The following is a 26058-nucleotide window of genomic DNA, read 5'->3' as shown; positions in this document are numbered from 1 at the left end:
TTTAAGTGGTTCCTTTGTGTTTATTGAAAGGCAACTTCATATTCAATCCAAAAGCACATGGAAACAATCTTTAAACAAAAATGACATTTCAGAAGCGGCTAGATGGTGCAGTGAATAGAGCACCTGCCCTGGAGTCAGGAGGAGTTCAAATGTGACCTCAGACACACATCACTTACTAGCTGTGTGACCTTGGGCAAGTCACTTAACCCCAATTGCCCTGCCATCCTTCCCTGCAAAAACTCCCCCCCAAAAAATTTTTAAAGACATTTCATAGTTAGTGGGAAAATAATAATTTGTGGGTATTTAATTCTGAAGTAGCAATTAAACTGAAATAGTCTTTGATTTAAGAGGATAAAAGGTCTTACAATCAAGTCAATGTGTGCTCAGATCACCTGTGATAACTACTCAATTAAATATTTTATAGAAATATATTATAGAACAGGGTTTCTGTAACATCAGTCTCACTCTCCAGGGAGGAACTTGAGTTTGTTTCCCTCCCATTGCAGTCGTTCAGACACTTAGAACACCTCGTTCCGTGACAGCATCCCGCTCTGCTCGGTATTTACCAAGGAAATCTCTGTATTTCAAAGTAGGAACAAAAGCTTGCTACATTTTCTTGCAGTTTAGTTTTTCACACTTCTGCAGCCTTTTCTTCCAGTGTGGCTGTCCTGGTGATGAGGCTCGATGTTTTTGAAGAGTACATGAATGTAGGATATAAAATTTGCTAACAGTTTTTGCAAGACTTTTTCTTAAACATGTGCTCATTAAACTCTTTAGCCTTGGAGGAGAAAGCATTGTTAAGCAGAGGAAGAGGAAGTGATTTGTGATGATGACCAATGGAATTACCTCAATTCTCAATTACTGGGCCTTGTTAAACCCCTAACTGTGCCAGGCACTGTGTAAGCCTGCAAAGGCAGATGGTACCTGTTCTCAAGATGCTTATTTAGTGGGAGAGACAATACATCCATACATGGGTAAATACCAAATATGGGGATGGGGGGCTGGACCAAGGATTTCAGTGAGAGAGGGAACTCCATAGTGAGGAAACCCCTCCACCACTGCAGGTCAGTCACCCAGTCAACAAGCATTTATTGAGTGCCTACTGTGCCTTCTATCCATTATGCCACACTGTCTTTCACTGTTCAACAATATCTTTTATATTAATTCTTGGATGTAAATTATTACTAGTCATATATTTTAGCTTTATGCTCATGGCTCTATATCTATATCTATTCCATGGCCTCCTGACTATATGGCATATATTTGGAGTCAAAACAAAGTGATTTAAGGGAAACACTGGCAACTGAGGCCACGAGGACAGTCTCCCTGAAGAGAGGGATTCCAAAGTGTGAGACAAAGACAGCGTCATGGGGTAAAATATCAGCATTGAATGCAGTTGGATTCTAGGAGAACCCGTTAGAAAGGACTTCCTCCTATGCCCTTACAGAGGGCAGTACGTCATATAATACATATGACTATAAAATGTGGAGACACACACCCACTGTACACCCACAAGTTATGCAGAGGAGGAAACAGCAATGGCATCTTAGAATTTCTGACAGAGGGGGCGGCCAGGTAGCACAGCGAGTAAGAGCACCGGCTCCCAGTGTTGAGAAGACCTGGAGATCGAATCCCAGGCTCGGACACTTAGCACCAACCCAGAAACACCTGCCTGTGTAACCTTGAGCAAGTTACTTAACCCCAATTGCTTAGGGGTGGCCAGGTGGCTCAGCGAGTAGGAGCACCGGCTCCAGTGTTGGGACGACCTGGAGATTGAGTCCCGGGCTCGGACACTCAGCACCACACCCAGAGATGGCTGGCCGTGTAGCCTTGAGCAAGTTGCTTAACCCCGATTGCTTAAAAATAAATAAATAAAAAGAATTTCTGACAGAAGACAAAACTGGGCATAGTCCTGGGGGGAGCCAAAGTCATAGACTTCAGAGCCTTCTGCCAGAAGGCTTTCCTAGTCTCCCTTAGCTCCAGCCCCTCCCCTTTGCTGATTACCTCCACTTTATCCTGCCTGTACCTCATTTATATGTGGTTGTCTCTTCCATTAGACTGATAGCTCCTCGAGAATAGGAACCATTCATTTGTTTTATTCTTAAGTTCTAGCACTTAGCAAAGTTCCTGGCATACTGTAAATGCTTAATAAATGCTTGATTGACCCCATTCCTTTTTCTGGCTGTCCCCCATACCTGCAATGCTGTCCCTTCTCTCCCTAGCTTCCTTCAAGATGGTTCAGACTCCTATTTCTCCAAGATGTCCTTTCCACTTTCTCCCCTGGCCCCCGCTTTGGCCACCAACAGCACCCTCTCTGAGATTACCTACCTGGATATGCTTTTTATGTTTGAAGTTGCTTGCATGTCGTCTACCCCATTAGAATGTGAGTTCCTTAGGAACAGTGACCATGTTTTTGACTTGCTTTTTATCCCCAGCTTTTAGCATTTCCCTGGCACATAGTAATTTATAGTGTCTCTGGAAGTTGTGGATCTCCTATTATTAGAAGTGTTCAGGGGAAGGCTAGATGACCAACCACTTGCCAGAGACATCATCCACAAGATTCATCTGAGCATATCAGACTAAATGATTGAAGGTGTTTCCATTTACAGTATTCTGTGACTTCATTGAGCAGTCAATGGAGAACCATTGAAGCCACTGTCAACTTTACTGTGACAATGAATACTATAGAGTTAAAACGGGAAATCAGTTTTATATTATTTGGGAATGACATAGATTAGTTGTTGGGGCATGTAAAATAATTATAAATGATCACTGGTCCATCAACAAGCATTTATTAGACACCTGAGACTGGACTAGGTGCTAGGGAGGTAAATGCAAAAATGAAATAATCCCTCCTCTTTAAGAGAAGAAAAAAGAGGTACCTACGGTATATAGGCACATGCAGACTAAATATAAAGAGAATAAATGCAAGGTCATTGGGAGGAAGGGGACTAGAAGTTGGAAGGGTTAAGGGTGGGGTACGTCAGGAAAGGCTTCAGATAGAAGATGGTGCTTCAATTCTGAAGAAAGGTTTCGTGAAGTGGGGATGAGGAAGGAGTGTGTTCCCGGTGTGATAGCAATACAAAGACCCAGAGGTGGGAGATGGACTTATGTGTGGGCACCCAAGGAAAAGGAGTGTTGAATGTGTACATGCACCAAATCTATATCAATTTATTCCTGACATCCAATAAAACAGGGATTGGCAAACTATTGTCCAGGGGCCAAATCTGGCTGGAAGGAGAGAAAGCTTCTGCTTCCTTGGCCTGCCGGAAGGGAGTGAGCTAGAGCTGAGTGAAGTTTCTGTTCATCTACTCACCCGGCAGGAAAGAGCTGCTGTGTTTGTCCTTTGTTTTCAAAGAGGACCATGGCATCAGGGAAACGATGACACGACTTGTGGTTGACTTTGATTTGAGTGAGGGAGAGCTGTGCAAAGTCACCAGCTTCATTTCTTCCCCTTCCTTCCTTCCTCCCTCCCTCCCTCCCTCCCTCCCTCCCTCCCTTCCTTCCTTCCTTCCTTCCTTCCTTCCTTCCTTCCTTCCTTCCTTCCTTCCTTCCTTCCTTCCTTCCTTCCTTCCTTCCACAAAACTATAAACCCAGTTCACTCAAGATTAGACCATAATCTGGCCCTGGAGTCAGGAGGACCTGAGTTCAAATCCAACCTCAGATACTCAACACAAAAACTAGCCATGTGACCTTGGGCAAGTCACTTAACCCCAATTGCCCTACCTTCCCCATCCAAAAAGAAAAAAAAAATTGGACCATAATAGGTCCCTGCCCAAGCTCCACTTAATGGCTGTATTTTGGACCCTCCTGGCTTACTGAATGTCAATGGTACCGGTTCTCTTTGGAATAGCAACCCTGAGGGTCTTCCCCTCCCAGCTTGATTTTTTTTCTTTTTTTCTAATTAAAGGGGCCATCCCTTGACACTTCTTAAAGAGGCCTATGCATTGAATGAGCATTACCTCACTCTAAGTGAGTACCTGAAAAGGGTAAAAAAGTACCCTAAAAGGGCCAGGGTCTCCCGTTGCATGCTGGACCATCTCCAGTCATCCTGATGAATATCTGGTCACTGGACCCAGATGGCTCTGGAGGAGAAAGTGAGGCTGGTGACCTGGCACAGCCCTCCCTCACTCAAATCCAAGTCAGCTGCAAGTCATGTCATTGTTTCCCTGAGGAAAGGGAGCAGATTGAAGAGAAAGACCCCAGAAGATCCTGCTTGAAGTCCTGCCTATGACTTCAGATCTAGTCAGGCCACATGCTGGGATACAGGTCTGCTCATCTCTGCCCTCTTGAGAGCTGGAAGCAGCACCTTCTGCATTCTACGCCCTGCCAGATGTGCATCACCCACCCAGATGTGCATCATCCACGCCTCTTCCAAGAGACAAGTCAGTTCTGAAACAAGGGGCTCCTACCCCATTAGTAAACAGAAAGCTACCTCCTCCATTCTATCAACACAATTTGTGGGGCCACTTTCCTTCCAAGAGCCGAGGGAAGGTGGTGTGCTTTGCCCTCATTATTCCCAACACCTGGAATGAGTATCCATCAATGACAGCAAATACAGCTAGGGAGGCAAGGTCCCAGCAGGACAGACTGCAGAGGGCCATTAACAGAAGACTAAGGAACATGCACATTGTTCTTGAGGGGATGAGGATCTGATAAAGACCTAGAGTGTGACATGACGAAAGCTGTAACTTTAGGCAGCCATACCATTTAGCGAGGATCATGGCACTGATTCTTAGCAACCTGAATAGCATCGGAAAAGGGCGCACACACACACACACACACACATGTACACACACACACTAGCGTGCACACACACACACACACACAGAAGAAAAACTCACTTGTCGAGTCCCCTGCAGAGCAATTCCTTCACAAATTCAAATTTTACTTTATGAAAGAGAATACATAACAAAACAACTAGCTTCTCCTTAGATATTTTATTCATCAAAACTTTTCTCTCCCTAAAAATACGATGTTATGTTTTCCACCAACTCCTGGGCTTTGAAGGAAATTCAGCTGCAGGAGACTCAATATGTGAGTATTTTTTCTTTTTTGTGTGTGTCACTCAGCTGGCAATTCTTCATAGGACAACTAACGTTGGCACCACGTCCTGTGGTGAATGTGATAGCTGCTTACATGTTAAACCCTTTACCTAGAGTATTGGTGGACAGGGAGCAAGGCTAGGAGGGGACAGATGCTACTGCAAAGTGGACCTGGGAGTAAGCTTGATGCTGTTGTAGATCAGCCCTTTTCTGGACATTTGCAGGCATTTTGGGGACCTAACCTGAGGCTGACCCCCATATTCTCACAGGGTAAAGTGCTCAGGCATGATAGTTTGCCCTGGATATAACAGCCAGCAGAGAAGACAGAAGGACGCATGATAGCAATATCACAATTGATGTTTCTCACGTATTTATTGGTAGAAAGCAGTGTCCAAAACAACACGATTCAATGAAGAGATTCACAAAATTTCCACTTATTTTCTCTTCTGGAAATGTTACTCTAGGTTCAACTAGTTCACCAAAATACACGTGAAATAAGACAATCATATCCCCAATGGATTAAGCTTTTAGGATGATTTCTTCTCCACCTCCCACAGCAAACACTCCTTTGTCATCGTTCAAACACACTGATTTTAACAAATGCCACTGGTTGTTGCGTGCATTGTTCCCGTATCCGACACCAAGATTCTGAAGGGCCTTCCAAATGCTTTCCGGCAATGGCTGCACAACCTATATTTCTTCTTTCTTGTTCTTCCAGATGATTCTGTATCCCTTATGCCAGCTCTTTGGGCAGTTGCACCTGTAGGGGGAAAAAGGGAAAGGGTGATGATGTGAGTTAGGCAGGATGTTAATATCGGAAACTTGTTTACAGGAATTTTTTTGAGTTTCAATTTCTTCATCTATAAAATGGGTGTAATGATAGCACTCTCTCCCAGGGTGTCTTTGAGGATCACACGAGATCACAGGAGTGTTGATCTGTCTGTGCTAGAAGTGACTTTAAAGGTAACACAGGTTTCTAGCCAAGTCTGGGGCATGTTGCGTGCTCCATATTAGGTGCTAGTAATCGATGGGGAGACTGCTGATATATTTTGTGTGCCTGTGAGAGGGATGGAGTTGGTGTGAGAGCTTCATTACCTTCTTTAGGTGTGTGATACCCAGGAGCATGTTGGAGTCAGCTCAAAATGGAGAGTTGGAATCAACACCTTCTGCATTCTAAGCCCTGCCAGATGTGCATCACCCACCCAGATGTGCATCATCCACGCCTCTTCCAAGAGACAAGTCAGTTCTGAAACAAGGGGCTCCTACCCCATTAGTAAACAGAAAGCTACCTCCTCTATTCTAGCAACACAATTCGTGGGTCCACTTTCCTTCCAGGAGCTGAGGGAAGGTGGTGTGCTTTGCCCTCGTTGTTCCCAGTGTTTTCAGTGTAAGTATTCATACCTTATAAACAGGCAAATTTTACATTTCAGGCCTTGGTTTGTTGTTTTGTGGATTGCCTAGACTTAATAAAGTTTTAACAGTGCTGATTAGACTTAAAAGTGTGTCGTGTACTTTTTCAGTTGGTTTTCCCATGGAGTCAGCTGTTAAACATTTACCAGTACCCCCTTGGTGGTACTAAACTCTCTTGGGGACTGACATCAGACAGATGGAGACAGATAGATATTCAGACAGGAGACTGACTTTGGAATCTACAGACATTTAGGGGAAATCAACTCAACTTGTCTCCAATTTCCTACTTCTTTCTGTCTTTGGGGAATTTCCCCTTGGGTGAGATGGGAGTTCATCTTTTGGTTGAGTTGAGTCATTCACATCTAAAGAAAGCATTCACTCCATGTATTTTCTGGTATATTTAAATCTGTGTAACTCCTTTCCATGCTCACAGTGACTTTATTCATTATTCATTATTTCTGATGATCTTTTGTGTAATTAGTATTTGGTGGTTGATGCTCAAATACATCTTTGAGCTTGGGGTAACCATCCTCTCCTTGACAGACATCAGGAAAGTTTTTTTCTTTTGAATCTCTTGAATTCCTGACTAGGAATATTTTTTTGAGGGGGGAGCAGATAGGAGAGAGTAGGAAGAGGAGCCCACTTCTCTCTCTTTCCAGCAATGTCACCAGCTGGTCAGGCTGTTAATCACTGCCTGTGATTAACCAGTCAACCAATGTATTAATCCCCCAGTTAGTGGAAGAATTTGAACTGAATGATCACCTGTCAGGGATATGACAGAAGGATTCAGGGAACCCTTCCAACTCAAAGGGTGCAAAATGTTAATGGAATGTTACATCACTCTGGTTGGCCTGATCCTGAATGAAAGGGAGGCTTTAAAAAACAACAATAAAACCAAAAAAAGAAGGCTGTGGGTTGTGACATTTGTGTACTACAGTCCTTGAAAGGCAGAAACTATTTTGATTTTGTCTTTGTCCAGCTTCTGACTCATTTTAGCCGTGTGAAACTGGGCAAGTTATTCAGTCTTTCAATGTTGTAAACAATTCATTTACAATCCAAATTATAAAGACGCTGTTCTACACTGGTAGAGGGAATTTCCTCATCTGGGAGTGCCCTATATCATTGGGGTCATGAGTCCAGTTTCTTTTTTTTTTCTTATTGCAATCATCTATACCAGGGTTGGGGAACCTGTTGCTGAGTTATATGTGGCCTCAAGGTCACAGGTTACGCAACCCTGATCTATATTGTATCTGACAGTTGAAAAACAATTGGACCTGTAATTTCAACTGGGATAAGGGATTTCCAATGAGGAAACTCCCTCCAACAATGTAGATAGATGTCTGCTCTGAAACTAGTAGGTTTGGGGAAGTTGCCCAGCACACAGTAGGCATTTACTTGAATGGACCTGAATTTTGGGCTGATCACAGAAGCTCCCTCAGACTCAGTATCCTCAGGTGTAAAATTGATGACGATGAGACCTGCAGCGTACAACTGGTTGGGTGATCATGAAAATTCGTTGAGCCAATGGTGTAACCGGCTTTGCCTGCTCTAAGGGCTGTCTGAACATCAGCATTATTGCTGTTGTTTTTGCTGTTGCTATTATTGATCATCACAAAGCGTTTTATTCATAAATTTACTTAACACATTTTACAAAGCGTTTCACTCATAAGTGACTTATAACAACCCTGTGACATAAGGAGTACTTATATTGGCAGCACCACTTAACAGAAGGGGAAACCAAGGCTTAGAGAACCAATTTATACAAGGGCTGCATGACTAGTCATTGTTTGAGTGAAAGACTTGAACTCACGTGGTCTGGTTTTGTCTTTTTATTTTTTTACATTTAATTTTCATTTTTTCTCAATTACATGGAAACAAAAAAATTTAACACTTTTTTTAAAATTTCAAGTTCCAAATTCTCTCTCTCCCTCCTCATGCTCTTCCATCCTTGAAAGGGCAAGCAATTTGATATAGAATATATACGTGCAGTCGTATAAAACACTTCGGTTTCTGGTTTTAAGTCTTAACTAATGCGAGTTATGAGTAGTATTATAAGTGAGCATGAATTCATTCAAAAGGTTGAGCTCACTTTGGAGTCCATGAAGGGATGGAAATTATCTGTACAAGAGGGCTAGATTTGGTGTTGAGAAGACCTGAGTTCGAATCCTGCTTTAGACCCTTATTAGCAAGGTGACCCTGAGTAAGTCACTTAATCCCTCTTAGCTTCAGTTTCTTCATCTGTAAAGTGGAGATAATAATGGCACCTACCTCACAGGATGTGTTGGAAGGATCAAATAAAAAAATGCAAGTAAAGCCCTTCTCAACTCTTAAAGCTCTACATAAATGTAGCTAATATTGTTAGCTATTATTAAACGTAATTCACTCTAATCACTCAGACAGCTGCAGTAGATGGAGCTTTATCTTAGTTAAAAATACAGATAGCCCCAGTGTGGTGCTAGGCAACAGAAGGCCTTTGGCTCAGCAACATAGAGAGAGAGACCAGGCGGCCCCAGCAACCCAACACTACCAGGCCCTATGGGCAGATGCCCAGCTGAGAAACCTTGATGCAGCATCTTGGATGTAACTGAGTAGGATTGTAGGCTCAGAGATCTAGAGTCATTGAGTCCAACCCCTTCATTTTACAGAAGAGAAAACTGAGGCCAGAAAAGGTCACATAGAAAGTGTCAGATTGTTGTTTAACTGTTTCAGTCATGTCCACTGCACACCTAGCTGCCCGAGTGTCAGAGCCAAGACTCAAAAGCAGGTTCCCTGAATCCAATCCAAGGCATTCTTCCAAAGCACTCAGTTGTTCCTTCCCCCAAAAGAAGTCAATGACTGGGGGTGGCTAGGTGGCGCAGTGAATAGAGCACCGGCCCTGGAGTCAGGAGCGCCTGAGTTCAAATCTGGTCTTAGACACTTAACACAAAAAACTAGCCATGTGACCTTGGGCAAGTCACTTAACCCCAACTGACCTCCAAAAAGTCAATGACTGGGTCATTCGTTATCTGGACCCTACTGAGGAATTTTTTGTTCTCAGAGCAAATTCCATAAATCGCACATGAGTCAAGGGACTAAAACCCTCTTTCATCTGGGGAAAGTGAATGGGACACCACCATGTAGGGAAGAGACAGATTTGGGGACGCTGGTACTATACATCAGCTTTGGGAAGACCACAGAGGGATTGGCTGCAGAGTAGGGTGGGGGAGGAACTCTCCAATCCACATCCTATTTTAACTGATTATTTTTTATAAATAGATACTAACATCCATTCTTTCTACTCAGAAGGACTGCAAATGCTGTTGGGGCTCTTCTAAATTTGGTGTCCCTTAAATTCAGCACCGTGGCCAAAAGCCCCTGTTTCTTTACCCTAGTTGCTGTTTATAGGGTGATAGGGTCATAGAAATTTAGCTGGAAAGAGACTTCATTCCAACCCCTCTCATTTTATATATGAGAAAACTGAGGCCCAGAAAGAAGCGACTTCCCCAAAGTCACACATTAAGAGCTAAGAATTGAACTAAGGTCCATTTACTCCCAATCTAAGGCTCTTTCTCTTATTACTCCATGCTGGTTCTGTCATTTTCTCTTCTAGGTGATGCCAGCTGATCTGTTTGCCTGTGGAATTCCTGCTCATCTTTTAAGGTCCAAGCTTAAATGACACTTGGATGGCTAGGTAGCACAGTGGCTAGAGTGCAGGGTCTGAAGTCAGGAAGACTCATTTTTCTGAGTTCAAATCTGGCTGCAGACATTTACTCACTTAGCTGTATGACCCTGGGCAAGTCACTTCAACCTGTTTGCCTCAGTTTCCTCATCTATAAAATAAGCTGGAGAAGGAAATGGCAAACCAGTCCATTTATCTTTGCCAAAAACAAACCCAAACGGGGTCACAAACAGGCAGACACAACTGAATAATGACGTCAAATAGCACTGCCTTCATGCAATGATCCCCTGTGTGGATTGAATTTTTCTCCCCTGGATCTCAGGTAACATTTTCTTGAGTCCTTCTCTAATGTGTTTTTTGTGTAAGTTATTTGTGTCTTACTCCCTTGTCCCTTGAGACTACAAATTCCATAAGAACAGACTATATCTTACCTAAGCTTTCATCTCACCCAGTACCTGGCAGAGAGCTCTGCCCATGGCAGGCTCTTAATAATTTCTTTTGGATGACAGAAGGAATTGATGAATTAGTCATGCTCTCCTCCCTTTGCTTGGTTTGATAAGTCTTAGATGTAGGGAGATACAAGGTTTCACACTTAAAAGGTGAGCTGATGGATGTGCTGGTAAATGTTTAACAACCAGCTCTTGGAAGAAAAAAACAAAACTGTATACCCAAGTCACTTTTAGGTTTAATCTGCATTATTAACAGATCAACAAAACAATAAACCAAGCTCTGACTTGTAACATTTGTCGATTTCTGAGGCATAAATACTTACACTGAGATTTTAACCATCAGCTCTCATAGAGCCAGTATGAGCTGGCTTCTGCACACTCCTGTATGGGTAGACATTCTTGGTTGTGCCTCTGGATAGAGTCCCTCAGGATCATCTCAAGGGGGTCCAGGATCCTGGGTAGATCACACTCTGTTCTTTGTACTATCCTCCTTAACAAACTCCCTCTCCCCCCTCTCAACACTTTGGTACAGGTTAAGGCAGGTTTCATGTTTGTAAGATCAGGCTGAAGACACAAAAATTAGACAGAAACAAAGGACAGAGCTCCAGGATTTCAGAGCTGACCCACACCATAGGGATAACAGGGGTGGGAGTGGGGAGAGTTTCTTTCTATACTGCACCTAATCACAGACCTTCCTCTCTCAGTGTCCTAATACCCCCCATATGTCCAACCAACAAAAAGAATCAAGTAATCGACTCGTCCTACTTCATGACAAGAGAAAATAGAAATCTTATGCAACAGGTCACAATCGCCAGTGCTTTAATTAGAAATATGCTCCACAGACACGACCAGTCCTGAAATGGCTCTCCTCTCCTCTCTTCCGTCTAGCACATTTTATAGAACAAATTCCCCTAAGTAATACAGCCCAGGCTCTTTTTAACATCGAACCCCAAACCGATGCCTCTCACTTGAATTAATGTGCTTCATCTTTTGAGGCAGCTAGGGATTGAGTGCCAGATTTGAAGTTAGGAAGACCCGAGTTCTAATCCTGCCTCCTAGGCACTTCCTAGCTGTGTGACCTTGGGCAAGTCATTTAACCTCAGTCTATTTTAGTTTCCTCTTCTATAAAACAAGGATATTAATAGTTTTTACTTTCCAGGGTTCTTGTGAGGATCGAACAGGGCAATACATATCTGTAAAGCATTTAACACAATGCTTGGCACATAGTAGGCCCTTAATAAAAGCTTGTCCCTTTCTGCCCTGCCTCCCAGGGTTGTTGTGAAGATTAAAAAAATGAGATAATATTTGTTAAGGGCTTGCAAACCTTCAAGCACTAAATAAATGTTAGCTATTGTTTTTCATTCATTCATTCATTCATTCATTCATTGTCTTCCTAATCCACAATCAGTCTTCTTCCTTCTTGATCTCTGCTCCATAACTCTCTCTTGCTGAATATCCTCCCTTCTTTTGCCTTCCCTCAGTTTTTCCTCTTCTCTCATCCCTCCTTCTTTGCTCCTTTTCATTGGCTCTTTACTTTCTCTCTGACCTTTTAGCATGGACATTCCCTAAGAGTCTGTCCTCAGCTCTCTTCTCTCAGCTCCTCACTCTCTTGGCAATCTCATTTATGCCTAAAGCTGCAACTACCATCTCTATGCAAACGATTCCCAAATTGAGGACTCTGCACTGTCCCTTTGGAGTGTGAAGCCCACATCTCTAGTTGCCGTCATGACATTTTCTCCTGGATATCCCACCTCAGATACAACATGTCCCAAGCCATGCTCATTATCCACCCGTCCCCACAAACCCATTTCTCCTTCCCACTTCACTATTTTTGTCCATGGTATCCTCATCTTCCCAAAACAACCAGCCTCCCATGTTTAAAATATTGAGGTTGCCTTTGATGCAATGAAAACGACATGCAGAATGACTCAATGTTCATTTTACTCTTGTTTTTTCCTCTAAGAAGAATGATTTTTAGAATATGAAGAGGGAAGTTGAAACCTAAGATAAGTGAGATGTTAAAGGGATGTTAAAGGGCCTCCTGGAGAGGCCCTTACGGATCTCTGCACCAGAAGCGGGTGAATTATATCTTAGGGTGTGGAATGAACAGACAGATATAATTATGAGCTGACGCCGATAATGTTAGATAAGTTGCAGAGAATTAGAGAGGCACTCTGGGACCAGAAGAGAATGAATGTTATCCAAATCTCAGTAAAGGAAAAAGGGTCAAATGTGCAAACTAAAGACTAATGAACTTGATTTTGGTTCCTTACAAAATTCTCAATCAATGGCTTCCAACATGTAGGCCATGTGTCCCTGGGGGATAGTAGACTTATTGCAAACAGTGTATAATTCATAAGTAAGCAGAAATACCTCCTGTAAACTGAATAACTAATACCTTACTACATATACATAAAAAACTATTTTTCAAATGTATATAGATATCATGCTCAATACATAGTCATTTTTGTTATGTGTTTTGTCAATGAATGGATGCTGGTAAGACAATTAGAGTTTTTAACTAAAAATATCTTCATACTCAAAAAGTTTGGTAACTCTTACTCTAAAATGTATTATTATTAAAGGGTTGACTGAAGAGAATTTAGAATGGGAAACAGTAATTATTATTAGGAAGTATCATGGTTTCATCAAGTACAGGTCATACCAAATTAAATTCATTTTCTTTTTCCATGTGATTAATAGACTGGTAGATCAAAGGACTACTATAGATAAAGGACATTTAGATTTTAGCAATGTGACAGTCTCTCATGCTGTCATGTCCCATGCACGCAAGATGATTCCATGTGGGCCAGATGATTTTTTAGTTAGATTTTGAACTACTTGAACAACCCAGAGTCATTTCTGGCTCTACTCTCTCCCCTCTGCAATTCCTCCCTCTTCCTGCTGTCTTTCTTATATGCAGGTCTAGTTGAAACTTCTCTGCTCAGGAATCTTTAGTGTATCTTGTTTGCTTTGAGTAAAATTCAAACTCTTCTGCCTGACATTCAAGGTCCTCCGTAATCTGGCACCAGCCTTCCTCTCCAGTCTTCTCCATTATTATTCTTTAAGACCTATGCCTTAACCAAACTGCTCTAATTTCTATCCCCCAAATTCACCATATGTTCTCCTGTCTCCATGACTTCCCTCAGAATGTTCCCTGTCCTTGGAATGTTCCCCCATTCTCTTTGTAGCTGCCAAATTTCTCCCCATTCTTTAAAGTCCTACAGAAATGCCACCTCCCTAATCCCACTTGTCTATCTCTGACCTCGTTCACAGAACATTTTGCATTACAGCTCTGTAAGGCTCTTGTCATATCAGTGATAAGTTTTTCCCTTACTAACCTAGGAGTTCTAAGAAATCAAAGGCTAGCCATGTGACCTTCAGCAAGTCACGTCACCCCAATTGCCCTCCAAAAAGCAAAAAAAAAAAAATCAGAGGCTATGCTTTTTAACTATTTATCCAAATTTTGCGTCTCTTCCAAGGGCTTACCAAATGATGGACATCTAATAAATATTTGATGAATAACTGAATGAATGAAAGAAAATCATCTTCCAAAGAAGTTTGAAAACAGATGGAAATAAGGCTTTATAGTGGAAAGATTAGATCTGGAATAAGGAGATGGGTTCAAATCCTGACTGTACTATTTACCACCTTGTGAATTTAGGAAAGTCACTTTCTAAGCTTCAATTTCCTCTATTGTAAAATGAAGATATTGGATTAGGTTTGGAGCTCTTAACCTGGGGTCTGGGAACTTTAAACTAACTAGAACACGTATACATATATACATATACATGTAAATGTATTTAAATACATTTGGTATCTTTTGTATTCCAATGTTTTATTTTATGCATTAAAAAACATGAATTTTTTTTGTCTTTTTGGAGGAGGGAAGGTAGGGCAATTGGGGTTAAGGGACTTACCCAAGGTCACACAGCTAGTAAGTGTTAAGTGTCTGAGGTCACATTTGAATTCAGGTCCTCCTGACTCTGGGGCCAGTGCTCTATTCACTGTGCCACCTAGCCGCCCCTTGTCGTAGCTTTTTTAACTGTCCCTTGAAAGGACTGCAGCCTGGGGTTTACTCACGCTACCCTTTTTATTTTAAAAACATTTTTTATTGATCTTTTGTTTTTGCATCACCTTCATTTATGAATATGTCCTTCTCTCTCTCCTATCTAGTGAGCTATCCCTCGTCACAAAGAACAAAAAAAGACAAGGGGAAAACACGATGCATTGAAACCCACTGAGACCTCAGCAAAGTCTGACAACATGTGCAGTGTTCAAAACCTATAGTTCCCCACCTCTAAGAAGGAAGGGAGGTCATTTTCATATTTCTTTTCTGGAGGCTGCTTGGTCTTTAAAATTACTTAGAATTCAGTGACTCTGGCTCTTTTTTCAAAAGAGAAAACTCTTTGACCTGGAAAATGAGGCATATTACATCTTGGTTTATTGAACATAAAGAATTCTTGCATGAAATGAAATGAAATGCTAGACTACCACCATCAAAACCTTTTAAAGGCTGGTCATGCAGATTTTTGCAGCCATTCATGTAAATGGATCTCAATGCCTTCAAATAAAAGAGGGGTTTTTATGCAGGAAGTCCTAATCAGTTATCCTTCATGTTCCAAAGAAACTCAAAGATAAGGAAATTGATTTATAAGAAGGAGAAATTTCAGGTTACTATCACCTTGATAGAATCCTGAAGTAGGCAGGAGTAAGGAAGTGACATGCTTAGAGGTGTCTTTAAGTAATATCAACTTGACAGATGAGTGGAGGATACATATGGGAGGGGAGAAAGTTGTCAAGTCACAGCTAAGAAATGGTCAGATTGGGGTTGCTAGGTGGCGCAGTGAATAGAGCACTGGCCCTGGAGTCGGGAGGACCTGAGCTCAAATCTGGCCTCAGACACGTAACATAAAAACTAGCTGTGTAACCTTGGGCAAGTCACTTACCCCCAAATGCCCTCCAAAAAGCAAAAAAAAAGGTCACATATCTATTATTTTCTCCTACCAAAATTGGTCAGAGATATGAAAAAATCACTGAAACTTTGTAACAACCAGTTTCTCCTAGGATCATACCAGGAATTTCCCCATTAAGGTTGGCACTATCTGGGGAAAGATTAAATATAGCAACTTGTCATGCCCTGAGCAAAGCATGACCTCATGTACATGGACCAGTTTTTTGTCTGAGGATATGTATATAGAATGGTGCAATGGAAGAAAGCTGATTTGGGTTCAGAATATCTGGGTTCAGTCTTTAGCTTTGCCTTTCTACCTATGGGACCTTAGAGGAGTCATTTTACATTCCTGGACCTCCTTTCCCTTATTTGTAAAGTAAGGAAGCTTGTTTAAAATGATCCCCTGATGTCTCTTATCTAAATCTTGAATCTATGTTCCTATCTAGATCAGAGGTAGAGATGAATTGAAAACATCAGAATAGTGACAAATTGACACGATTGGGGCTGTACAATTTTATACTGAAACATAAAATATTTTAACTCAGGTTACATACTTTTGCAATAGGTTTACCGACTATAATTTCTTTTTTTTTTGTTTTTTTTTTTTTTTTTGGTTTCTCATTTTTTTTTTTTAAAGCAATCGGGGTTAAGTAACTTGCTCAAGGTTACACGGCCAGTTATTTCTGGGTGTGGTGCTGAGTGTCTGAGCCCAGATTTGATCCAGGTCATCCCGACACTGGAGCCGGTGCTCTTACTCGCTGAGCCACCTGGCCGCCCCTCCAACTATAATTTCTTAAAGTAGGAGAAGCTTATAGGGAAACTTTAGAAAATGATTTTAAAAGAGAGTGCTCCTATGTTATAATCCTATTTAGAGTACTGACCCTCTAACCAATCATATTTTCTGGCCAAATTACACATGTTTGGTTATTGGATTATAAGATTATAGAGTCATAGGGTCTTATGTTTAGAGAGGAGAGTGACCTTAGAAGTCACCGAAAAGCCAACTCTGCCCCTGTACTCTCTGAACATGGCTATCTTTCTACCTCAAATAACGGCCATCAGAATGATGGCTGACATTTCTGTATCTGCCATCTGCATTTGTTAATGATAAAACAAGTAGGCATTAAGCTGGAAATTGAGCCGTGCCATTACAAAATAATGTCAAGGGAGAGAGATTTTCCACATATATATAAAACATGGACTCTTCTGAAAATACAATGAAACCTCATTGAGTTTGACCCTACTAAATTCATCAGATGCTGAGCTACATTTCTACTTTCAGGCACAAAGGGGGTTAGTGAGAAAGTGAAGAAGATAGTTCTCATTGATCTTCTAATCCTTGATGTATTTCCTTTCCAATCCGTCCTCTGCACCACCTAATTAAAATCCCAAATGCATTTCTGTGATCACATTACTCCTTTATTAAAAAATCTTTAGTAGGTCCTTATTGCCTACCGAATTGACTTCAGTTGTGAATTTTTTATCCTGACATTCAATGCTCCCACACAACCTGGCTTCAAATTATTTTTCCAGTTCTACCTTATGCTATCCTCCCCCTTCCCTTGACATGTTCCAACTAAACTAGACTAAGTCTTTCATTCTCATACTGTCTGTTCCCATCCCCATATACTTACTTGCTCATGCCATAATCAATGCTTGGAAAAACCTACTCCATCTCCACCTGCCAAAGTACCTCACTTCCTTTAAAAGCCATCTCAGATGCCATTTTATCCGTGAAACCTCCTCACTCTCTGAGCTGAATCCGTCTCCCTCTCCTTAAATTTCTCATAGCACTTTACCTGGACTACTCTATTGTACTTAAAGTGAAGACACCTGAGTTTGAATCTCAGCTTGTTGCTTGCTAGCGATTTCTTCATCTATAAAATGAGAATGACAATAATGTCACCATCTGCCTCTGGCCGGTTGTGAGGAATAAGTGAAACTAAGTAAAGCATGTTTGCAGACCTTCAAGTACTTTGTCAGTGTGAGTTGTCAGGTTAATAAAATCTTCCCTTATATTACAATTATTTGTAAAATAGTCCTTTCCCCATCAGATTGCAAAACTCCTTGAGAACAGGGTTGGTGTCAAATCTATCTTTGCACCCCTGGCACCTGGTCTAGTGTCTTACACATACTTCAAAGATCTGGGTTCAAGTCTAACTTTGCCACTTACCAACGTGGCATTGGAGGAATCATGTCACCTTTCTGGGTATCTGTTCCCTTATTTGTAACAAATAAAATAAAATAAAATAAAATAATAAGAGATTTGTACAAGGATCCCTGACTGCATTGGTGTGAATGATCCTCTGTGGATGAAGATCACAGTTCTGCCATGCCTTAGTAAATGGATTTCAAGAGATGTTGTGGCAAAAGAAAAAATTCACAGAAGCATTGAATTTGGCAGAGACCCAGTGGACTTACATGAAATGATTTCCCTCTCTCAAGTGGCATCCGGCAGCTGTCTGAAGACCTTCAAGAAGGAGGAGCCCACCATCTCTCTAGGTGGTCCATTCCACTTGAGGACCCCTCTAACTCTTGGGGATGTTTTCCTGACACTGAGCCCATTTTCTTCCTTGGGTCTTCTATTAATACACTAATTACAAATCATTCTTGTTAATTCCTTCAAGCAAGTCCATAACAACTTCCACTTACTAACTCTTTGATAATTAAAATTCACATGGTGCTTCTATTGATATAAAGAAGCATTTTTGCATGATAGAGGACTTAATTTTAGATTCCTCTTCTTTTTTAATATTTATTTAATATTTTACTTCTCCCCAATTACTTGTAAAAACCATTCTTAACATTCATTTTTAAAAATTCTAAGTTCTCAGATCCCACTTCTGACATGTGTGACTTTAGTCAAGTCTTCCTAGCCTTTAGTTTCCTCATCTGTAAAATGAGGAGGTTGAACAGAAGAGGCAAGGGAAAATGGTTACAATGGAGGGGAAGAATAGGAAGGCAAAAGGGAATGGGTCAACCTTATTCCTATTGAATCTGGCTTGAGGAGGGAGGGAAATACACACTAAATAGGGGATCTCACCCTCCAGGAGAATAGGGGGGGGAAGGGGATGTGAGGGGGGATGATGGAAAGGAGGGCAGGCTGGGGGGGGGGGGGAGGTTGGGAGCACCCACTTTTGAAAAGGGACAGGATCAAAGTAGAGAATAGAACAAGTGGGAGGTGGGATAGGAGGGAGGGAAATATAGTCAGTCTTTTACAATACATCTACTATGTTATTGTTTTGCATTAGCTGCACATGTACAACCTATACTGAACTGCTTGTCTCCCCAGTTGGAGTGGGTGGTGGTGGGGGGAAGGGAATAAATCTGGAATTGAAAGTTTTAAAATAAAATATTCAAATATTAAAAAAAAAAAAGAACTAAAAAAAATGAGGAGGTTGAGCTATATTGGCCTCGGAACTCTAGATCTGTTTCTGTGACCTAAAGGATGAAAATGGAAGCCTGTTGGCCCTTATCCCTGCTTTGCCTGAGTGAGGAGGGTTTTCTCAACTCAAAACACACAGTACAGTGAGTAGAAATACATTTCCTGCCCCTGCGATCATACTTACGGGTTTGAGATAGGCAACATTACTGTGCCGGATGTCGTTCAGTAGCTGGTCTCGGGGTGTGATTTCCACTAGAGGGGGAGGCCTAACCCTAGGCACAGGCTTGAGGGTTTTGATGACATCTTTGAGGTTGGTTTTTTCAGCTGGCTCTTGGGCTTCTGGTGGCATTCGAGATTTGCGTTGGATTCTCTTTAGTTTTACCACTCTAAAGGAGTCTGGGTCAGTTCTATATGACTCAGGCTGACTAGGCTTCTTGCTGATTTCATTTCTCCGATTAAGGCCAAAGGGGGGCATTTGGGGGCCAGGCATTTGAGGAGCCTGCAATACTTCATGCATTCTTGGGTCTGGCATTGGGCCTCCCAGCATCTCCCACATTCCGGGAGGCAACCCTAGACCGTTCTCTAACATGGCTATTAACTTCTTTTGCTCTCGAAGTTGCTGCTGCTTTTGTTCCTCTTGCCGTTTCTGTCTCTGTTTATCCAGATTTCTGGTAAGCAAATTGGTGACCACCATCCTGGGACCAGGGAGCTCAAAATGGTAGCCCAACTTCAGGAGTGTATTGTTGGCCTTCAGGAGCCTTGATATTTCCATTTCTGCGTGGTGACCCAGCATGTGTCTTTGGTTGTGAAAGCGTAGCTCTGTTAATGTTTCATTAAACTGGAGACACCTCATGATGGCAACAATACCTTTGCCCGTGATATAATTAGACTCGATGTTGAGAGTAGTGATGCTTCTATTTTCACGGAGCATGTTGGCCAAAGCGAAGGCAACGTTTTCATCCGCACCCACATTGGCTAAGCTAAATGTTTTGATGTGTTTGTTTTTCTTCATGGCATTAACAAAGTCCAGTAACATTTCTTTGGGTATGTTTTCGATGTTATTCAGGTTGAGTTCTTTCATTTCTGGATCATTTTTGCGCACTCGCTTCAGACTCTCATCAAGATTTGTCTGGTTTCCTGAAGGTCTGGCGCTCACTTTCATAAAACTGGTATCCAGGGCCAATTTCTTGGGATCCAGTTTTGAGATTTTGTTTTCACTTTTTTCTAGGGATATAGGGCTCTCTCTTGCTTCTGCAAAGAGCTTTGACAATAACTTTAAACTGTTTTTGTTTTCCTCTCTCTGTTTCTCCCTAGCTTTCTTTTCTTCGTCTTCTTTAGCGCTGCTCTCATACTCTTGTCCACCATCCTCCTCATCTTCATTTTCATCATCCTCATCCTCATCCTCATCCTCATCCTCATCCTCATCCTCATCACCTTCATCTTCCTCTTCACCTCCATCGTTGTCTTCTGCCTCTTGAAACTTCTCAGTGCTATTTGACTTGGTTTCGTTCTTTTTGTTTTCCTTATTGAGTTTCGCCATTAAAGCCCCCGACACATTTGTATTTTCCTTTTCTGTTTCTTTGTGAACTTCTGTGGTATTTTCCTGTAACAGAAATGATTAACCACTAAAATATAATTTGTCTCACATCATGCAAGAAATGTATTCTATCTCCCTCCTTGATGCCTAGCACAATGTCTGGCACTTAGGAGAAATATAATAATTATTTGTTAATTAACTTCATTCTTCCTAGGTTCTTTCAAAAATGACATTGCGTTCACCCCAAATCACCAAAACAGTTGGAGTCTTTTGTTTTAAAAAGAGAATTATAAATCTGCATAGTAGCAAATGGAAGTCTTTAGGTAGGTGTTCCTGTATTTAAAACATGTCTGTTCTTCATAATGCTCATATAAAATGTATTCTTAAAGTGACTTGTAAAAGTTAAAGTGCTATTTTCGGTAAGTTATCATTATTATTCTCATTTTTTAATGGAATTCAGAGAGAAATAGATTTGGGACAAATTGCTATCTTGTCCTTACTCCTTTATGTTCTATATTCTATCCAGATGGATAAATATTATGTTTGTCTTAGATTTAAAGCTGAAAGTGACTTTTAGAGAACCTCATTTTACAGATGAGGAAACTGTAACCACACAAAAGGTTACATGAGGAATATAAGAGGCATGTTTGAAACCAAGTGCTTCAAAACCAATATTTTTTCTACAGTACTACATGGGGGTCTTCCGCCAAAGCTAAACCATGGATTTTTCAGGAACACCCTAATTTCTAGTTCTACCTTTAAATTAAATTTTCAGACACTACACTACTTTTTGGATGGTATAACAGCACATTTCAACTTCTGAATGCAATAGAATCCTGGAGACAAACTTAAGCCACCCAAATCTATGAAAATTGACTTGATTCTTCCTTGGTGACTATCTCTAATTCAATTCCTCTTCAATGGAGATAGTTGGGGAGGCAGATCAAAACTACAAAAGAAGTAAGGAGATAGCACCAGAATCATAGGGAGATATTTGGAAAAAATTGATTAGGATGGGAGGGGAAAGGTTTTCTGCTTTAAAGTGGTGCAATATATTAGAAAGTGCATGAAATTTGGAGTCAGGGGACCTTACTTTGAACCCTAGCTTTGTTAGCTACAGCTTATATAGCCTTGGACAAGTTATAGAATAGCCCTGAGTTTCAAATTCCTCATATATATAGTGAGGAGGTTGGACTAGATGACCCCCTAAGGCCTCCAGCTCTAGAACCTTTAATGTATCAACTTGATTCGTATTTTTTGAACACTGATTTAAGATCTTTTCTATGCAGTATACCATAGATTAACAATTTAAAAAAATAATCTGTGATACTGATTTCATTTAGGTGAGTTTGGTTTCACTGTGAAGGGTTTAGAATCTGTAAATACTCAACTCTAATGTATTTGAAAGGACATTCACAGTCACATTCTTATTGGCTCCAGCAGGGGGGGCTGTTGGTCAAGTTGTTTAAACTGTGATGAGAAACTATAACAATTTTTTTTTAAATAATGCAGAAGACAATTTATGAGGGCTTTAGGACAGAGCTGGCTGTTAGCTCCTGGGCCATGAATGGTAAATGTGTATACAAAGTCCTCTGACAGCATGTAATGCGACCTGGAGCCATGTTTGTCTTGGAAAAGTCTGCTGTGGGACTCATTGAATATAAAGTGTGTACTCCACTGACTAGGAAACCCATTTACAATCATCTTAAATTACAAACGGCTTGATCACAGGGTCACGAGGTGTATCTGTGTCTGCTAGTGAGACTCTAAGCTACTTTATCTGAAGATCCTTCCATTAATTCAGTCAAATCATTTTTAAGTCACATACAAAACAAATCTTTGGACTCAGCGGGTGGATTAATTCACATTCAAGTTGTTGAGTAAAATCATTTTATCGGAGCCAACATGGTATGGTAGAAAAAACACTGGTTCCTGAATTAGAAGGCCTGGGTTCAAATCACACCTCTGAAAGCCTACTAGCCTTGTGATATTGAGTAAGGCACTCTGCCTCAGTTTCCTCAACTATAAAATGGGGGTAGGGAGGGATAATTAATAGCACCTGCTTCTTAGGGTTGTGGTGAGAATCAAATGAGGTAATATTTGTGCAAAGTGCTTAGCACAGTATCTAGAACATAGTAAGTGCTGTATAAATTCTAGTTATTATTACAACATTTTTCTAGTTATTTCCAGTGTTGTAATCACATAAGCCATGTGATAATCAATTCTTAATTTAAAAAAAATTAAGTTTATAAAGGATACTTCTAAGGACAAGAACTTGGCAAATAGAATTAGTACCAATTTCTTTTTGGTATTGATAACCAGCTAGGTGGCACATTGGAAAAGTGGCAGGCCTGGAGTCAGGAAGACACATCTTCCTCAGTTCAAATCCAACCTCAGACACTTCTTAGCTGTTTGACCCTGGGCAAGTCACTTACCCCTATTTACTTCTGTTTTGTCATCTGTAAAATGAACTGGAGAAGGAAATGGCAAACCACTCCAGTATCTTTGCCAAGAAACCAAATGGAGTCACAAAGAGTCAGACATGACTGAAACAATTCAACAGCAATCGTCACATAGTCCAATGACGTCCTTTATATAACTAGCCACTATAGATGCTAGATGAGTTATAAGACTTCGTTGCATTGTCTTGGTTTTTTTTTTTAGTTAAAATTTTAATAAATAAGTCAAGAGCATATGGCATTGGATTCTTTGCAACTGTTTGTGTTTTAATGTGCTAATTGTTGGCGTATGTTTTACAAGTTATCTTTGAATGATTCTTTTTTTTTTGGAGGTCAATTGGGGTTAAGCCACGGACCCAAGGTCACATGGCTAGTTTTTTGTGTTAAGTGTCTGAGGGCAGATTTGAACTCAGGTTCTCCTGACTCCAGGGTCGGTGCTCTATTCACTGCGCCACCTAACTGCCCCCTGAATGATTCTTTAAATTTTTACTGAGATTATCTTGTTTTCTCGAAACACAAGAGTCATGGATAGAGGGCTAAACCTGGGAGATAGGAAGATTTGGGTTGGGTTTTTTTGGGGGGGAGGGGGGTTGCCTTTTACATTTATTAGCTCTGTGAATATTTGTAAGTCGTTCCACGCTCTATCTCTGTTTCCTTATTTATAAATTGGGAACAATAATACCTACAGCGTCTACATACTTTAAGTACCTACTAAGCACATTTATATAGCCCTTACTATGTGTCAGGTGCTGTGTTAAATACTTTTAAATCATTATCTCATTTGATCCTCACAATAATCCTGGTTTGTGCTATTATTGTCTCTGTTTTACAGATGAGGAAACTGAGGCAAACAAGGTTTACTTGCCCAAAGTCACTCAGCTATTAAGTGTCTGAGGTCAAATTTGAACTCATGTCTTCCTAACTCCAAGCCCAGCATTCCATCCACTACTTCACAGGGTTGTTATGAGTTTCAAATGAGATAATGTACACAAAGCACTTTGCAGATTTGGAAGCTCTATATAATTATCAGTTGTTATCTTTACTGCTTTGGGGCATATCTACATACTCAGTTTCTATAGTGTAATTTTATGCTGTAAACTTAATATCAAGTTGTAAAGGAAAGAAAAACTCAAAAGAAACACTCTTCCCCTCCCCAAATTTTTAAGTTGGACTTAAAAGTGTTTTTTTTTTTTTCATGCAGCTCAGGTTCAGTGTGGAATCCTATGTTGCATGTTGATCTGTGTGTGTCCTAAAGAAACAAGAAATTACTGGCAACACAAATTCTGTGCTCAAAACACCTAAGGAGATTCACTTGGAGCTTTTGCTTGTTACCTTGGAAGGCTCAAAGGTGATGGGGACTCTCTCCTCTTCCATCATGCGCCTGGATGCCTTCTGCCAATACATATAGTCGACAAGAGAACGATGATCGAAGTTGCCAGTGGGGGGTTTTTCCGTTTGATCTTTCTGAATCATCCCCACAGGGAGTCGGGGGTCCGGAGCCATGACTTCCATCTCTGACTGTAGTTCTCGGAGTTCCTCGGGGGACAAGTTGGCCAGGATTTCATCTTCATCAATATCCTCCCTGAGAGGTTCATCTTGATCAGAATTTTTGCTATGCTCAGACATCTTTCTAGATGATAGAAGGGATATGAAGAATTGACAAATAAAGCTGATGCTTCAAGAAGGTTCTCAGGCAATATGAGAGTCTCTTTCCACACCAACTTTTAAGCAGCCTTTTCTTTCCCCACTCCCTCCTCCCCCAGAACACTAGTCAAAGAGAGTCTGAGAGTTTGTCCAATGCTGGACTCACGCTAGTTCTATATTAAGCAGCGCTTGGCTGGAAAGAGTGGATTTATGGGACTATTACTCTTCTCTCTTTTCAGCGACTAGTCAGCTGTGCAAAGTCTTTTGACATTTTAGTACAGCTGCTTATGCACACCATTGAATAACACAAGAGAGAGCTTTTCCAGGGGATTCCTGAAGGAACAAAATTGAGCTTATATCTTCACCTATTGATAACCCAAAATACACAGACATATCCCCTCTTCCAATTCCTTCCCCCCCCACACACACACTAGCACAGTTACCAACTAACGAACTGATCTTTCAAGGATGATTGAGAGTAGATTAATTTTTAATTTAAAGTCAATGATGAAATAAACTTACATTTGGCTTCCTCTACTCCTTGGGGAGAAGTAACAAGATGAATTTTGGAGCAGAGCAAAAGGACCCAAAGATGAAACCAGGTAATCCTCAAGTCTTTAAATCAGCTCAAGACATAACTTGTGGGGTAAGAACAACCCAGATACAACCGTCTCCAATGTGAGTAGGAGCTTTGTTCTATAATTTACCAGCTGAGTAAGCTGAGCCCTTACTAGGTGCTTATTGACATCTGTGTCCCATAGTCGGTAACACACTGGGTAGCTGCTGGGTCAGAGTCAGTCCTTGAATGAGGACTGTCAAAATGGAATGCCCAATTGGTCTTTGGCAACTGGACCTTGGACTCTGTTCTCTCTGTTGCCTAGTTACTCCCTGATAGCACGAATTCCACCCCTACCCCCCATCTCTAAGCATCACGTTGTTACTTAATGGTCAGAGAAAGGAAAATACAAGTATCTAAGCACCAGGCTATACTCATGAAATAATTTATGCCTTGGGATAACAGGTTTGCAGGAATGCAGGGCTGATTCAATATTAGGAAAACTATCAGCATAATTGACTGTATCAATAGCAAAACTAATGGAAAAATATGATTATCTCAAGAGATGCAGAAAAAGTTTTTGACAAAACACAGCACCCATTCCTATTTAAAACACCAGAAAGCATAGGAATCAATGGAGTTTTCCTTAAAATTATAAGTAGCATCTCTCTAAAAACCATCAGCAAGCATTATATATAATGGGGATAAGCTAGAAGCATTCCCTATAAGATCAGGGGTGAAACATGGTTGTCCATTATCACCACTATTATTTAATATTGTACTAGAAATGTTAGCTCTAACAATAAGAGAAGAAAAGGAAATGGAAGGAATTAGAATAGGCAATGAGGAAACAGAGCTATCTTTCTTTGCTAATGATATGATGATATACGTAGAGAATTCTAGAGCATCAAGTAAAAAAAACTACTTGAAATAATAAACAAGTTTAGCAAAGTTGCAGGAT

General features: G+C 40.9%; 1 protein-coding gene across 3 annotated transcripts; it reads right to left on the bottom strand.

Moving 5' to 3' along the window:
* Positions 1-5398: 5398 nt before the first annotated feature.
* LMOD3 (leiomodin 3) lies at positions 5399-25364 on the bottom strand. 3 transcript variants are annotated; one of them, XM_069084142.1, is made up of 4 exons: positions 25064-25364; positions 24230-24527; positions 19086-20504; positions 5399-5805 (listed from the first exon to the last, which is right to left on the bottom strand). In XM_069084142.1, exons 2-4 carry the CDS (start codon positions 24521-24523, stop codon positions 5779-5781), a joined length of 1740 nt encoding a protein of 579 aa, XP_068940243.1. In that variant the 5' UTR covers positions 24524-24527; positions 25064-25364; the 3' UTR covers positions 5399-5778. The 3 variants fall into 3 exon arrangements, with proteins under 3 accessions (XP_068940243.1, XP_068940244.1, XP_068940242.1); XM_069084143.1 differs by lacking the exon at positions 25064-25364 and having other exon boundaries at positions 19086-20303; positions 20334-20504; positions 24230-24751; XM_069084141.1 differs by lacking the exon at positions 25064-25364 and having other exon boundaries at positions 24230-24750.
* Between the last annotated feature and the right edge of the window lie 694 nt (positions 25365-26058).

The sequence above is a fragment of the Petaurus breviceps genome, unplaced genomic scaffold (genome assembly GCF_028583685.1).
Source record: "Petaurus breviceps papuanus isolate PSGF00001 unplaced genomic scaffold, PetGlider_PUasm1.0 174, whole genome shotgun sequence".
NCBI lineage: Eukaryota > Metazoa > Chordata > Mammalia > Diprotodontia > Petauridae > Petaurus > Petaurus breviceps.
Note: the sequence above shows the minus strand (reverse complement) of the source record. Positions and strands in the feature narration are given on the sequence as shown.